This window comes from Protopterus annectens, chromosome 16.part0, assembly GCF_019279795.1.
Source record: "Protopterus annectens isolate FY-2018-M chromosome 16.part0, PAN1.0, whole genome shotgun sequence".
Classification (NCBI taxonomy): Eukaryota; Metazoa; Chordata; order Ceratodontiformes; family Protopteridae; genus Protopterus; species Protopterus annectens.
In genome coordinates, this window is record NC_056750.1 from 518,372,125 (window position 1) to 518,389,568 (window position 17,444).

General features: G+C 43.2%; 1 protein-coding gene across 1 annotated transcript in view; it reads left to right on the top strand.

Moving 5' to 3' along the window:
• SPTAN1 (spectrin alpha, non-erythrocytic 1) overlaps nucleotides 1-17,444 on the top strand; it is a gene marked incomplete in the record, with an annotated part of 2,849,969 nt that overhangs the window by 2,001,833 nt on the left and 830,692 nt on the right. The window contains 1 exon segment of the mRNA XM_044058813.1: nucleotides 221-297. Within this exon segment, the coding sequence (XP_043914748.1) occupies nucleotides 221-297 (77 nt within the window).

Below are 17,444 nucleotides of genomic sequence, written 5' to 3' on the forward strand. Positions count from 1 at the left end.
TGTTGATCGAGAGAGAGAATGAAAAAAGACCAACAGGAAGTGGGAGTGGTAGAGTGATCTTAAAAAGGCCATTGCATGCAAAATAATGGGAACTTTGATCAGAACTGGTTATTCTCTGTTTTGGTTTCTGTCACTGCTTGTGGTTCATGAATATCTTGAAAACTGGTGTACATAAGGTGTACTTGCAGTAAACATTTCATCATTCATATTTCTTTTGTAGGTGAAAAAGAGAATAGTTTGAAAACAGATGATTATGGTCGGGATCTGTCATCTGTGCAGACTTTGCTCACAAAACAGGTCAGCATTTATATTCCTTTCTAGAAACTAAATGTGATTGTACCTTGGTGGTTGCTTGTTATGAAGAAGGTGGCTGTCTTCATCAAATTGAGTTTAATGATATAGAATGCATCAGGGATACCAGAAATACTGCATTTTTTTTTTGCAGCTCAGTATTTGGCTTTTCAAAATAAAGGATACCATTGACTGTCTATTGCTTTGGTTAAGTGTTTGATGGCTGTTTCATTAAAGTGGAATCTTTTTTTTGTTTGGAGCCCTTGACCTCATTTTACTGGCGTAGCTCCACAGTGCCACATGTTCTTGCTGGGTTATGCTAATTTTTTTTTATTTCCCAGACGTCATTATTGTTGGGGCCAGTCATGGATCCCAAGGGTGTCCTGGGAGCTCGGTCGTCCTTGCATCTGTATTTATTTTTATTTATTTTAATGCCCTAATCACTTCCTTTCCCCACCTCCTGTGCTTGTCGACTACATCCTAGGGCAACTTCCCTCTCTGGACCATGCCTCCCCTTGGGGAATGTTATTGACAAATTTCCACCCACCCAGGCAGGCCCATGTATCCCTGTCTGCTAATCTGTCAGTTGTCCAAGCCGCTAATCAAACTTAGTTTGCCTAGGCCATATCTAGGGCTTTATCCCTGTGTGCTACTGGAGTGGCTTCAAAGTGAAAGTTTTTGATTTCAAAACACAATTCCAAATTGCGGCACTTTGAGATGTCCTTCAAGGATGCATCTGCAGTCCTTACATATGGGTTGTCCTGCCTCAGGCAGCCCTTCGGTCGGCCGGATTCCAAAGTCTTGGTCCGGCGTCGGCTGATGTCACCTCTTCCCCGACGTCAGAGCGCCTGGAGTATAAAAGCGTCAGCCGACACCATCTTCCTCAGTCTTTCTTGCCGCACAGTGCCCGAAGCAGAAGCACTTCGCAAGTGCTGGTCGGCCAGCTCCTGTAATTTCAGCTACCGAAGACTTCAAAAGCTAAGTACCCCATTGGGGACTCTTTCTTGCCTCAGCCGATGTCAGATCAAACACTTAAAGTTAATAATTGCTTAACTTGTGGGAAACAAATACCTCATAAGGATTTCCATTCTTACTGCCTCCCCTGCCTAGGCCCAGACCACGACGTCTCGGCCTGTACAGCCTGTGCTTCCTTCAATCAATGCACTCTAAGGCGTCGGGCGGAGTTTGCGGAGGAATTTTTTGGGGCTAGTTTCTTTTACAATATGCTGTCTGAGACTCCGACTACTCTTTTACCCAAAAAACGGAAGGACAAGGACCGACGCACGCGGACCGTGGTTCGGCCAAAACCACGCCTAGGCCTACCTCGAGTGTCTTGGTCTCGGCTGAAACCGAATCCTTGGTGCTTCCGACCGTCGAAACCGCACAACCGACAACCTTGGCCCCGGAGGCCTCCTCTGAGTCGGTTATAGAATTTCCCTCTGAAACCGGTGCTCTGGAAACATCCGACACCATTTCTTTAGATAAAACTACGCCAGCACGTGGAGCAGCCAGGCCTCCTGCATCCATGTCCATAAAGGCATTCACACGTGCTAAAGCTTCTAAACAGCCAAAATCTCTGCCTCCCAAGGCTATTCCTCAGGGATCCACTACCGGTTCACAGATCTTAAGTTTGGCTGAGGACCTTATTTCCTTAATTAGGGGCTCTCAGCCACATCCGGACAGGGCCTCTCAACCTCCTCTAGACAAAGGGCCTAGGGTTGAGCACACAGATCCCCAGTCTTCTGATGAGGCCTCAGATGACTCTGCCCTATCAGACTACCAGGAGGAGGCCTTTACGGCCTACGAGGATTCTGATGCAGAGGAATCTATTCCCTCGGCCTCCCCTCCTGAAGAGTTGTCATTTGGGGGAGTCCCTTCACTCCATGAGAGAGCATTTCAAATGGCAGGGCCAGGAATTCTCTGATTCCAGGAAGAGATTAAGGACTTTTTTGCATTTGCCTCAGCATAGACCTTTGGCTATTCCTCCTGTTTTGAATGTCATTGATGATGTGTACTCTGAGTCTAGCATTTCCCCTGACTCCCTTCCTCCGGCTCCTGTCAAACCCGATAGGTACTACAGGGTCCCGGACTCGCATCATTTCCTTTAGAAGGGCCACTCTGCTGACCCAGAAACTATTTCCCAGGGCCCTAAAGGGGTTGCAACCGCCACTACTAAAAACCCACTCCCCTCTGAAAGGGAGTCCTGGGCTTTAGAGAGATGGGGTAAAAAAGTGTATACTTCTTCCACTCTTTCAATGAGGGCATTAAATTGTCAATTCCATATGATACAGTACCAAGAGTATTTGTTAGATGAATTGTATAAAAAACTATCTTCTCCTGAACCCCTAGATCGCAAGGCACTTCAGGATCTGGTACATAACTCCCAGCAGGTTAGCAACCATTTCTTGCAGTGTGGTTATGATGCATTGGAAGCTTCATGTAGGTCAGCAATGACAGGTGCAGTGATACGTAGGCATGCTTGGCTGAAGGAACAAACTCTGCCAGATCATGTTAAAGCAAAGCTTCTGGATGCGCCACTAGAAAAGCAAAAGTTATTTGGCTCCATGGGTCAGGAGGTCTTAATGAAATTTGAGGAAAAGGCTAAATCTGTACAAACAGTCAAAGATTTTCTCCAGGTCCAACCACCAAGATTCAGCAGAAATTGGCCTTCTAAGAATTGGTCCTTTCCAGACACTGACAGATTTCAAAGAGGCAAGAACAGGCATGCCAGAGGTAGAGGGCAAGCTAGAGGCTCTTACAGAGTACATCAATGGCAACCTCCTAACCAGAGAAGTAGTGCAGGACCTACAACCGCTGCACAAGGACAAACTCAATGACTTGACCTTGACCACGCCAACCAGGGCTCAATTGGAAGCACCTTTGGGCGGAAAGCTATCTTTATTCTCAAAAAACTGGCACAGTATTACAAGGGACAAATGGACACTGCAAATAATAGACAAAGGATACAGATTCCATTTTCATACATTACCAAAAAGAAAAGGCATGCCATACCTGCCTCCGAATCAAAGGGCAGAGGCTTTCAAACAAATTTCCAACCTACTGCAAATGGAAGCTATAGAAAAGGTTCCTCTCACAGAACAAGGCCAAGGATTTTATTCCAGACTATTCCTTGTCCCAAGAAAAGAAAAACAATGGAGGCCTATTCTGGACTTGTGCGCACTGAATACTTATCTCATTGTGCCAAAACTCAAAATGCTGACCCTACAGCAACTCCTTCCCATGCTGGGCAAGGGGTCCTGGCTGGTATCTCTAGACCTCAAGGAGGCATACCTGCATGTCCCTGACAGACAAAGTTGCAGAAGACACTTCAGATTTCCTGCAGGTTCAGAGCATGATCAATTCTCAGCATTGCCCTTTGGCTTATCTACTGCGCCCAGAGTATTCACGAAATGCCTGGCATCAGTAATTGCACACTGCAGACTTCAGGGGATTCAAATATACCCATACCTGGACGACTGCCTTATACAAACGGACAGCCAACAAACTTTGGTAAAACACTTGAATTATGCCATCCACCTACTTCAGGCCTTGGGATACACAGTCAACATTCACAAATCAAGACTTGTTCCATCCCAAAGAATAAAGTTTCTGGGTGCAATACTAGATACAACCACCCGAATGGCTTTTCTCACAGAAGAAAAACAAGAGCAGCTACCGAATTACTTCAGGAATCTGACAAAACAAACTCAACTGACTGCAAGGAAAATCTTGCAGGCCCTGGGTTTCATGGCATCTTGCATTCTTCTGATCCCAAAAGCAAGGCTGCATATGAGGAAACTACAAGGTACCCAAGGAGTCTATGGTCTCAGCACAGTCACAGCCTAGAAGCTTTGATCCCTCTCATTCCATGCCTTCAAAAGGAATTTCTGTGGTGGGCTCAAGCAAGCCAGTCAAACATGGGTCTGCCCTTCAGCAAACCAATTATCAGCCAAACCATTACAACAGACGCCTCAGACCATGGATGGGGAGCACATATGGAGGGCAAATGCATTCAAGGACTATGGTCACAAAAAGAATTGCACCTGCACATAAACCAAAAGGAAATGCTGGCAGTGATACATTCAATCGAGGCCTTCAACACTTCCTGCATCAAGGCCACCTGCTAATAAGGACAGACAATACCACAGTTATGTGGTACATAAGCAAGGAGGTACCCATTCTTACCCTCTCTGCAGGCTGACAATGAATCTTTGGGAACTTTCCCTAAAACTCAATATAGAGCTGCAATCCCAGTTTGTGCCAGGAAAAGACAATGTACTGGCGGACAGCCTAAGCAGAAATATCATGGATCCACACGAATGGATGCTGCACCCAGACACCTTCCTCCAGATAACACAATCATGGGGGAGGCCGGACATAGATCTTTTTCCCTCTCACCACAACCATCAACTGAAGAACTTCTGCACAAGGACATACCACCCACAAGCATGGAAAGTGGACGCTCTCTCTTTCAGCTGGAATACTCTAACAGTATATGCATTCCCACCTCTTCCATTAATGACCAAGGTCTTACTGAAGATCAGGACAGAACAGCCAAAAGTGATTCTGATAGCTCCGGACTGGCCAAGACAGCACTGGTGTACCCACTGTTAAGGAGCATGTCACACACGAAACCGTGGCCCCTTCCACAATGGCCACTTCTTCTGACACAGCACAACTACAAAACTCTGCACTCCAGCCTGAAAACCTTGCAGCTGACAGCCTGGAAAATACCTTGACCCCTCGCCAGGATAAACTATCCAAGAGAGTAAAGGATGTCATCATGGAAGCTCGGCGGCCTTCCACAAGAAAGGCATATTCAGCAAAATGGAAAAGATTTCACACTTGGAACACCACAAAGGGCCAAGATCCGACAGTGATGAACATTGCACAAATCCTGGAATACTTGGCAGAAATGCTCCATAATGGCCTTTCTTACTCTTCCATAAAAATTCATGCTTCAGCAATTTCAGCAGAGTACAACACTGATCCACCGGTATTTTCGCATCCTCTGCTAAGGCAGTTTCTAAGAGGACTTAAAAACATCAGCCCTCCAAGGAAACCACCAGTGCCTACATGGGACCTTAACTTCATGTTGGAAAAATTAACTCTACCTCCCTTTGAACCAGCAGCATCTTCAGAACTACAGTTCCTGTCTTGGAAGACTGCCTTCCTTCTGGCCATAACCTCAGCAAGAAGAGTATCTGAGCTACAGGCCCTCATGGCAGTACAACCATTTCTTATTTTTCATCAGGACAGAGTCTCATTGAGAACCAATCCTTCATTCATGTCAAAGGTGGTATCCAGGGTCTCACTGAACCAAGCTATTCACCTGCCTACCTTCTTTCCAAATCCACAAAACAAAGGAGAGAAACTTTTGCATACCCTGGACATTCACAGACAGTTGCACTACTACTTGGACAGAACTAAGACTTACAGAAAAACTGACCAGCTCTTTGTAGCATATGCTGCTGGTGTACAAGGAAAAGCAATTTCCAAACAGACAATTTCAAAATGGATAGGGAATTGCATTAGATTCTGTTACCCTTTCCATGGCAAAACTGTGCCAGTTAACATTAGACCTCATTCCACCAGAGCCACAGCCACCTCCACAGCCTTCTTAAGAGGGGTGGCTACGAAGGACATTTTAGAAGCTGCTACATGGAGCTCCGTGCATACATTTTCCAAGCATTACAATTTACCTTTATATTCCAGATCCAGAGCAGGCTTTGCTACGGCAGTCCTGCAGGGCATTTTAGCTACACCATTCTTTTCTTAGGTCCTACCTCCCCCAGCTTGGCTATGGTATTCTACCCATATGTAAGGACTGCAGATGCATCCTTGAAGGACATAGTACAGTTTTGTACCTACCATAAATGTAGATGTCCGATAGGTATGCATCTGCAGTCAGGTTTACCCTCCCTCCTTCCCCTCTGTGGTATTTCTTGGGTACTTATCCCTCTCATAGCTTGCTGGGGTTATCTATTATGGTGTATTTGTTTGGAATTTATTGCATTCCTCCAAATTTAGCCTTCCTTAGAGGGCACCTGGCATCTGGGGCAAAAAAAACTGAGGAAGATGTCGTCGGCTGACGCTTTTTTACCCCAGGCGCTCTGACGTCGGGGAAAGGGCGACATCAGCCGACGCCGGACCCAGACTTGGGAATCCGGCCGACCGAAGGGCTGCCTGAGGCAGGACAACCCATATGTGATGACTGCAGATGCATACCTGTCGGACATCTACATTTATGGTAGGTACAAAACTGTACTTTCCTAAGTCATTGTTTGATTAAAGTTCTTGAAAGTAATAAATGTTTCAGTCTTTGATCTCAGCCAGAAGTGCTCTTTGTTCAGCCACATTGTGCCCAGTAATGACTCCTCCTGCAATTTGTACATATAGCACTGTGCGTATCAGGGAGTGATGTAGAATGCAAATTTGACTTCAGGTATTTGGGAACTGGCCAAGAAAACAGATATGATGTTCTTCATTCCACATTGCTGCAGTCCTAACTATTGGGTAGTCCGCTGTCCAGTCGGCCCGAATACCAAAGTATATGGCTGACGCCGGTCAGGGCGCATTAGACTGACGTCAGTACGTCAGGGTACTAATGCGCATGACCGACGTCATATCCTCAGTCTTTTTTGCCGCATGGTCCGATGCAGAAGCAGTTTTGCGAGTGCAGGTTGGCGTTCTGAAAGTTTCTGAAGTCAGAGTTTCAGACCGAATCAAAGTTGGCTAAGTACCCGTTGGGGAATATTTTGGTTTTTCTTGCCTCAGTATTTAACCGGATGTCAGAAAAAGTGAATAACTGTATTTCTTGTGGGAAACAGATACCTCATAGGGATTATCATACTTTGTGTATACCTTGTTTAGGGCCTGAGCACGACGTTGTTGGATGCCGCTCTTGTGCTAGGTTTAACAAACGCACTATTAAGAGAAGGTTAGACTGTGCCAGGTTAGTTTTGGGAAGCGTTGTAATTATAAAATGCCGCCGGATGCTCCGGCGCCTTCGGCCAAAAAGCGCAAGGACAAAGCAGCAAAGCCTAGAGTGGAAGAACCGACAGTCCCGGACGTCGGTTCTTTAGAAGGCTCAGTGGAGCCGGAGGTTCTGCCAGGAGTTTCTTTGGAGTCTCAGGGAGAGACTTTACTGTTACAGGATGTGTCCTCTCAGGAAGTAGGCCAGGCTGAAGGGGCTTCTCAGGTGGCTGTTCTTCCCTCTCTTCCTAAGGTGGTTAGGGCCTCCCCTTCTGTTTCCAAGGCTTCTTTAAGAGGCAGGCCTAGTTTAGCTTCAGTGGGGGTTTCTCCGAGTGTTTCAGGGTCTTTGCCTAAGAAGCATATGCTAAAAATGGCAGAGGATTTGATTACTATGATTAGAGGTTCTATGCCCCCTCCTGATAAGAGGCCTAGGGTGGAACCTGAGTTTGAGAGTTTTGAGCAAGGTTCGGCGGCTTCTGAGTCTTGGCTGAAGACTTGCAGGAGTATCCTCCTTATTCTGATTCTGATGTGGATGATTCTACTCCTTCAGCTTAGCCTCCTGAGGATTTTTCATTTACAGAGACGCTGCATTCCATGAGGGAGCATTTTAAATGGGAAGGTCAAGATTTCTCTGATTCCAGGAAGAGGCTTAGGGAATTCTTGTTTTACCCCAGCATAGGCCTTTAGCTATACCTCCTGTTCTGAATGTGGTAGAAGATGTTTTTGCAGAGGCTTCCTGAATCCTGATTCTTTGCCTCCTGCCCCAGTTAAACCGGATAGGTACTATAGGGTGCCTGAAGCCCATAAGTATCTTTTAAGAGTCCTAGGGCAGACCCGAAACTGTCTCTCAGGGGCCTAAAGGTGTGAAGGCTTCTGTTGTTAAAAATCCTGTTCCTCCTGATAAAGAGGCAAGGGCTTTGGATAGATGGGGAAAGAAAGTGTATACTTCTTCCACTTTAGCCATGAGGGCGTTGAATTGTCAGTTTCACATGTTAAAATATCAGAATTATCTCCTTTCACAATTGAAGTCTAAGGTGGATGCTCTGGCTGAAGGTATTGAGTGTAAAGAGTTGCAGGATTTAGTTCATGTGTCTGAACAGGTGGGTAAGCATTCCTTGCAGTGTGGTTTTGATGCTGTGCAGGCCTCCTCGAGGGTGGCTGCCACTGGTTCTGTTCTTCGTAGGCACGCCTGGTTGAGGGATCAGAATTTAGCTGAGCATGTTAAGACAAGGATTTTGGATGCTCCTTTACAGTCTGATGTGTTGTTTGGTTCGCCTGTGGAAGCAGTTTTAAAGAAAATGGAGGACAAGGCTAAGTCTATGCAAACTGTTAAGGATTTTTGCAGGTGCAGCCTCCAAGTTTAGTAGAAATTGGCCTACTAAGGGATGGACATATCCTGCTTATGATTCCCAGTCTAGGGGTAGGTCTAGACGTGGTAGGGGCAGAGCTCAAGGTTCTTTTAGGCCTAGAACAGGGAGTTCACCTGCTCAGACTTCTGGTGAGGGCAGGGGTCAGTCCTTTCGTAAACAGACCCAATGACCTGCCTTTTCAGCTGCCAGTACATTCTCGCCTGGCAGCACCTTTGGGAGGAAGGCTGTCTCTTTTCAAAGAAAATTGGGATTTAATTACCCAAGACAGATGGGTTCTGGATATCATTCACCACGGTTACAGGTTTTATTTCCATACCTTGCCTCCTTTCAAAGGCATGCCAGACATTCCTCCTCTACAAAGAAAAGAGGCTCACAAGCAAATTTCTCTGTTGCTCCAAATAGGGGCCATTCAGCCAGTTCCTGTGCCGGAAAGGGGCCTAGGATTTTATTCTCGCCTGTTCCTAGTACAGAAGAAGGGGAACACGTGGAGACCAATTTTGGATTTATCTATCCTCAACACTTATCTGGACATTCCCAAGTTCAAAATGTTGACGTTACAACAGCTTTTACCTCTACTGGGCAAAGATCACTGGATGGTAACTTTAGATCTCAAGGAAGCTTACCTTCATGTGCCTATCAGACTAAGTTGCAGGAGGTATCTGCTTTTTCGAGCTGGAAATTCTCATTATCAGTTCTCTGCATTGCCCTTTGGCTTATCTACTGCGCCCAGAGTATTCACAACGGTTCTGGCTCCAGTGATAGCTTACTTCAGACTAAAAGGAATTCAAATCTATCCTTACTTGGACGACTGCCTGATTCTGGCTCAAGAAAAGGAAGACCTTTTACAGCATTTGGAATATGTGATAGCAGTGCTAAGATGCCTAGGGTATTCTGTGAATGAAATAAAGTCCAGTCTAGTACCCTCTCAAGACATGTGCTTTCTGGGTGTGAGACTGAATACAGCAGCCCAGATGGCCTTTTTAACCCCGGACAAACAACAGAATCTTTCCAGTTACTTCCATCACCTATCTCTTCAGTCCGGGCTGACTGCAAGGACAGTCCTTCAAGCCTTAGGGTTCATGGCATCTTGTATTCTGGTGCTTCCCAATGCCAAACTGCATATGAGGAAGCTGCAATGGTATCTCAAAATGTATGGACACAGCACTGCCAGGATTTGGACACTGTCATTCAAATAATACCTTGCATTCAAAAGGAATTTATGTGGTGGGCTCAGGAATGTCACCTAAACAAGGGACTCTCTGTGACCCGGCCAGAGGCGAGTCAGATTCTAACGACAGATGCCTCAGACATTGCTTGGGGAGCTCATCTAAATGGAAAGTGGATACAAGACAAGTGGCCTGCCAGACTACAGCATCTACATATCAACATGAAAGAGATGTTAGCAGTCCAGTTTGCATTAATGGCTTTCAAGGAGTTACTTCTTCCAGGGCAGGTGTTGATTCTAACAGACAACACAACTGTCATGTGGTACATCAACAAACAAGGGGGAACACATTCTTACCCGTTGTGCAGGCAAGCAATGATTTTATGGGAGACTGCGCTCAGCTTGCAACTAACTCTTCAGGCAAGGTTTCTGCCAGGAGCACAGAACTCCTTAGCAGATGTGTTAAGCAGACAAATCATGGATCCCCACGAGTGGAAACTGGATCTTCATGTATTTGAAAATTGACAGTGTCATGGGGAACTCCAGACATAGATCTGTTCGCTTCTCCACTAAACCACCAGCTGCCAAAGTTTTGCACAAAGAGGTTTCATCACACAGCTTGGAAAGTGGATGCTCTTTCTTTCAGTTGGAAAAATCTTCATGTGTATGCCTTTCCACCTCTGCCTCTTCTCCCAAAGGTGCTCCTGAAGGTCAGACAAGACAAGCCAAGGATGATTTTAATAGCTCCAGATTGGCCTCGGCAACACTGGTACCCATTACTGAGGAGTCTGGTAAGGAAGCCTCCATGGCCTTTACCTTTGATTCCACACCTGTTGTCTCAGAGGGACGGTCACCTGCTCAATGTCAAGCTACACTCTCTTCATCTAACAGCCTGGCATATTCTGTTTTGAAACACAGCAGGTCTCAACTTCCTCATCAAGTTTTAAATGTGATTATGGAAGCCAGAAGACCTAGTACAAGGAAAGTGTACGCAGAAAAATGGAAGAGATTTTTTTTTTGGAGTGCAGCAAACAATTTGGAGATTTCTGAGCCTAATTTGAGTGTGGCTCTTCAATATCTTACTGAGTTATTGGACAAAGGTTTGTCTTTCTCTTCCATTAAGATTCATGCTGCAGCAATTTCAGCTCACTATGATTGTGACCCACCATTGTTTTCGCATCCTTTGTTCAAGCAATTTCTTAGAGGGGCAAAGAATATAAGACCCCACGTAGAGCTCCTACTCCTGCTTGGGATCTCAATTTTGTGTTGGAGAAACTTACTCTACAACCTTTTGAGCCTCATGGCTACTGCTGAATTGAAATACTTGTCATGGAAGACTGCTTTTTGTTGGCCATTACTTCTGCAAGAAGGGTTTCTGAGTTGCAGGCCCTTATGGCGGTAGAGCCTTTTTTGATTTTTCATAAGGATAGGGTATCATTACGTACTAATCCTTCCTTTATGCCTAAGGTGGTTTCTAGTGTGGCTTTAAACCAAACTATTCATTTGCCTACTTTTTATGCAGATCCCCAAAATAAAGGGGAAAAGATTTTGCACACTTTAGATGTACACAGGCAATTGCGTTATTATTTAAGCAGGACTAAGGATTTTAGGCAGTCTCAGCAGTTGTTTGTTTCTTTTGCTTTGAGTTCGCAGGGCAAGCCTGTGTCAAAACAAACTATTTCTAGATGGATTGGGTTTTGCATTGCATTTTGTTATTCCCATCATGGCAAGGAGATTCCAGCTGGGATTAGGCCTCATTCCACTAGGGCTACTGCCACTTCAACAGCATTTCTAAGGGGGGTGGCAACTAAGGATATTTTGGAGGCAGCTACTTGGAGTTCAGTGCATACTTTCTCTAAGCATTATCACCTTCCTCTCTACTCTAAGTCTAGGGCTGGTTTTGCCACAGCTATTTTGCAAGGCATGTTGTTAGCTCCTGCTTCCTTATGATTTGCCAGCCTCCCTTACCTCTGCTTTGGGATTCTACCCAATAGTTAGGACTGCAGCAATGTGGAATGAAGAACATAGTACAGTTTTGTACCTACCATAAATGTAGATGTTCGAGGATCCACATTGCTGCAGTCCAATTTACCCTCCCTCCTTCCCCTCTGTGTTTAGGGGTGGTTGTGTAGGTAAGGTTATATTCTGGTAATTTTGTATATATTGTACATATTTTTGGTGCAGGTATATTTGGCCTTGTCTTTTTAGGGTCTTCTGACATCTGGGGCAAGAAAAGACTGAGGATATGACGTCGGTCATGCGCATTAGTACCCTGACGTACTGACGTCAGTCTAATGCGCCCTGACCGACGTCAGCCATATACTTTGGTATTCGGGCCGACTGGACAGCGGACTACCCAATAGTTAGGACTGCAGCAATGTGGATCCTCGAACATCTACATTTATGGTAGGTACAAAACTGTACTTTTTAAACTCCTTTCCGCCTTTATGTAGGAAAGAGGAAAATGAGAATGCAATGCATTTGCCAATAAATAATATTTATTCATTCATCAGGTTTTCTAACATGGGAAAAACCAGTGGACTGAGAATAAAATGCTGACTCCAGTAGACCTAGCAAAGTTTACAGACTGACAAAGAGCAAGTTTTAGATAATTCCTAGAAATTAGGTTGTCCATTACAAAACCTTTTAGGCCGTTCTATATGTCCAGTATTACTTGGTGCTTGGAAGTATGCCATCTCCTGAAAAATATAAAAATTGTAAACATTTTCATGTGTGCTAAGTTTCCATCTAATATGCATATCCAGGAAAGAGGCCAGTAGTACAAGGAATATTGAATAAGTACAATTATATTTTATGTTGATTTAGGTAATTTATTTAACTAATTATTAATCAATGCAGTAAGTCATGATAGCTCAAGTATAAGTTATAAGGAATGTAATTAGTGAGGCTGCCTGTGTTGAAACATGAAAATAAACTGAGAGAAAATATAATCTGTTTGTAAATATACATTTATTCAATTCTTGTGTAATTTTTCAGTTACTTAATGAAGTTATCCATTCAGTTATTGATTTCCTTACTTGAAAAAAAAGTAATGTCTACCCTTGGTAGAAGGTTTGGGCAGTGAATTTAGTTGTTACAGGCAAGTTATAAAGCATATGCACCTTATGGACTGTGCTTTGAAATATGCAAGTACATCTCAATCATTCACAGCTTCATAAGTTTTTACTAGGCTTGTGACCATAATGGCCTTAAGTCTAGCCTAGCCATGCATCACAAATCCCTGACAAGTTCAGATAGCCTTGATAAATGTAAGCCGTGGCTTGGGCGATGAAATAATTACACACAGTGGCCTGGCAGATAAACCCTTTATAGATTGCTTGTGTCAGTTAGACAGGGGTGCCAAACCAGGGATGAATTTCCTGTAGAACATGCATCTGTTTCACATGGATAGGGATACTGTTGCAGAGACAGGGTAGTCTCTGGTTAACAGACCTGTCTCACCAGCAGGTCCTATTTATATTACATGTAAGGGATAAGTCCTTAAAACCAGCAATTCGTGTGCAGATTCTGTTGTGGCTATGCATGAAGTCCAGAGTAGAGTAAGGCAATGGCCTGTATGCCAGGTTAGTTCTCCCTTCAGTAGTCTGTAGGAGACAAAATACATGGACAGGGCCTTGAGGCAGTCAGCATAGGACATTTTACTTACGCCCTGTATTCTTGTAGTGTGAAAACTATGGGTAGTTTCAAATTTTTGGATATAGCTGTTAAGGTACATACCAAAGGGGCCACTGAACTCATGATTTTCTACACATCGTAACTGTACTACAGCATATAACAATGATATGTGCAACATATCCGCAAGACTCATTTCATGCATATCGCACATTTCTATTACATACGACACGTGGGTAATGAGAACAAGACGCAACATATCCGCAAGACTCATTCCATGCATATCGCACATTTCTATTACATACGACACATGTGGGTAATGAGAACAAGGCACAAAACTAATATGCTTACTGATTTTAAGAAGAATATATTTTTTTTATGAAATGATAAAACTACAGTGCAAAAATAAGAGCACAGCCATCATGCAGCAGCATTTCAAAAGCAATAACACTTTAGCCAAACAGCTGCTTGGGGAGACTTGTTCCCTTGAGCTTGTATATTCTCCATATGTAACATTTTAAAACACATTTATTAAAAAAAAAAAGTAATTAATGAAAGCCATCTCAAACCAAAACTTAGTCTACCAACCACACTACAAAACTCTCTTAATCACCACCAACCGAACAGATGCCCTAAGTGGAATGTAGTATATAAATATGTCTTCAAGCAAGTAGTTCATCATTGTATCTTTGATAGATCAAATCCAAATATTAGATAAAAGTAATGCACTGTTGCACGCAATGATGTGCATCGCTTTTCAAATACAGTCACATTCAAATTACCAGAAAATATTGCACCAAATACAGTCACATTCAAATGACTAGAAAAAATTGCATTCATCAGAATAAAAGTTTTGGGACATTAAAAAGTAGGAAGCTATGGTCCACATAAAAATGTATTGCATTTGGCATACATGTTCAGCACGTGGTAGACAGTGGTTACTTTCCACATTAAAATAACCTGGAGAAGACTCTAAACACTGTAATAATACGCAGGCTGCATGCAATACTAACCTATTACAACACAGCAGAACGAGGAAGTTGATGTTTAAAGCTTGAATATATGTGTCACTCACACAACATTGAAGCACATGAACTACATTAAAAACACTATTCACAAATCACGTGGAAGAGAATCTGGGAATTACAGAAGTAATGGATTTCCAATAGGCTGTAATTATGTACTGAAACACACTTGGGCAAAACAGCATCCTTAGGTGATGCACAGTTTCAAGAATTCTGATAAAAACAACAGATAAAAACATACATCTGTTTTTATTTTTCAACTGGTTGAAAGACAGCAAACATTAACTGAAATTTGGTAGCAATACTTTGGAGAGTCATTTCACAGCTTCATAGGTAAATTCTAGGTTATTACTCTGCTGAGTATTACATGCCTAGCCAACAAACAGAGGTCATGATTAAACCCTGTACCTTGTATGGTTGAAGCAAAGACCTCTACTATTGTGCCAGCCCACTCCCCTATGCCAACTGTTCCTCAAGAGTATGTAATATATTAAACTATAAATAAATTTTCTAAGCTTAACTTACAGTAAAAAAGACAAAAACTTTTTTTTTTCTTTTGAAATGCATTACAAAACTAAATGTACGACAAAACAGATTAACCGATAAGACACTTCTGCTCTACAGTTATTACACTGCATATCCAAAGTAAATGCATTCTGCATAATTACTCTTTCTAGACGTTTATACAGATAAACACACTTTCAGGATGAGAACAAGTAAATGACATTTCTAAAAAAATAATTGTTCACATCAAAAACCTGTTTTAACTGAACCCTCAAGTTAAAATTAAAGTCTGCGTTTATCCACTTTAATTTCATGGTAAAGAAATGTACAATAATAAATAAATTAATATGTAAACAGAATTACGATCCAGCAAACAGGAAAAATGCAGATATGCAGCCCAGATTGCAAGTGATCTCCAAAATTACAGACGAGAATAAAGCAGCATGCAGAAATCACAAGTACAAGAGCAAAAGCATACATGTAACTGATTCTAATACCATCAACTTTTCTGATTTCTTTAAAAAAATGTAGTGTAGCTATTTTATACCTTACTGCCACTTAACATCCAGAGTTGCACATTATGCCTATCTTCAGTATCGAATTTAGAAAACAAGTCAGTCTTTATTCCCCATTCAGCATGTAATTGTAAATACTCAAAAGGTAAAAAAAAAAAAGCAGGATGATCCTGAAGCTCTCCGAGATTTTTTTTTTTTTTTTGGTATTTCACCACAAAACTGCAGCTCTTAGTGTAGATTTTGAATATGTCTGAAGTCCGTAGAATCGGAATGATCCGATACAGAAATAAAGATGTGCAGCAACAGATTTATGAGAAGTTACTGCCTGTGTCTAAGGCTTGTTTTATGCACTTAGAAGGGCATGATAGAGTGCAAATGAGGGGAAGTCATGAATAATTAGTGAGTGGGCATGTAGCAGGCGAAAAAAAAACAGAGTGGGCGTGTAGAAGTAGATTAAGCAGAAAAGTTCTCTTTCTAATGGGCGACTTGTTGAAACCAACAGGTGCGAGAGCGAGTTGGACTTTAAAATGGATTGCAGTACCGATAAATGATAATCAGTAACATCAAAAACAGTTGAAAAAAATGCTTATAGAGACCGAATGACATTTTAAAGTGACGGGATGATTAGCAAGGGGGAGAAATAACGTTCAAATACAGAAATGTTAGGCAGTTTCCTGTAGTTGTCCTCTAAATTCACCTCTCCTTAACCATTCCTGCATTACATTCTGATCAACATGAAGTTGTTCCAGGGATTTTCTGTACTTTGCAGAATATTTGAGCCTTTTCCATATTTCTTGCCTTCTCTTTTGATCCTTCTCTTTATATTATTTCTTTGCCTGACATTTGTGTATTTTTGGTTTGATTTTCATTCCTGCTTGACGGTGATAAATTCCTGCTCAACTAATCAGGGAAGTCATGTTAGACTTCTCATGTTTTAAAACTTTCAGTATGTTTGGATCTGGTGAGGTCAGCAGATATGTTTAAAGTCCCACGATTGTAGATTTATACACCTAATCACTTTTGAGCCTCCTTCAGAACGAGGAATATATAGTCTTTGTACACACTGAATCTGAAGTAGTTTACTTAATTTGATCTTCAACCTGTGGGAATACAGATCTGTGTTGGATCCGAGCTGGTAAAGATTACAAACATCAGCTCTGAGCTCCAGACTCCTGCTCTTACCCATAATACACCTCTCTTGCCTTCCATCTCCTGATCTCGTTTGCTGCGATTTGTGAAGCATCGTGTCTCTGAAGCTCCAGTTAGCAGGGTATTTTTCTGGTATTGTAAGTTAATAATTTCTGTTTTTATTAGCCATTTTAGCTTAGCATAGGTATCCTTTCTCCCCTCCCATTGCTTTGGCTTCATGTGTAGGCTTGTAGTAGTTTTTAGATAGTGTAGTTTGTCTGTGTGGTGAGTGGGTGTGTGTTAGTTTCAGTTGAAAGTTTTTTCTTTTCTTTCCCTAGGATGGCTGAAAAGCTTATTTTTAAGTGCTGCACAGAGTGTGGCCATAAGCTCTCCCCAGCGGATGGCCACACTCTGTGTGTACTGTGTTAAGGTGTGGCCCACCGTAATGTTGACTGTGCCATTTGTGTGGGGTTTAACCTCCGTGCATTGAAAGATAGAAAGGCCAAGTTGACCCTCAAGGGGCTTCTTCCTGCCACTGATCCTCCATCCTCTGCTTCAGTCACGGCAGCTGCCGTGGCTGCCTCCCCCACTTCTCTGCCTCTGGCCTCCCCTCCCTCCCAGGCTGGGACTCAAACTCCCACTTCTAAGCCTGTGGTAGCGAAGCAGAGGAAGGAGAGAGTCGAGGCCGAAAGAGAAGAGGAAGAGGTCTCCAGACCTTGCATCACCTAGTAAATCTGCTCGAATCCGTGACTCCCCCCTGCTCTGATCTCTAGAGTTTCTCCCTGGAGCCGGAGGAGGCACGCTTAGCTCCCCAACCTGCCCGGTCAGAGTGTGTGGC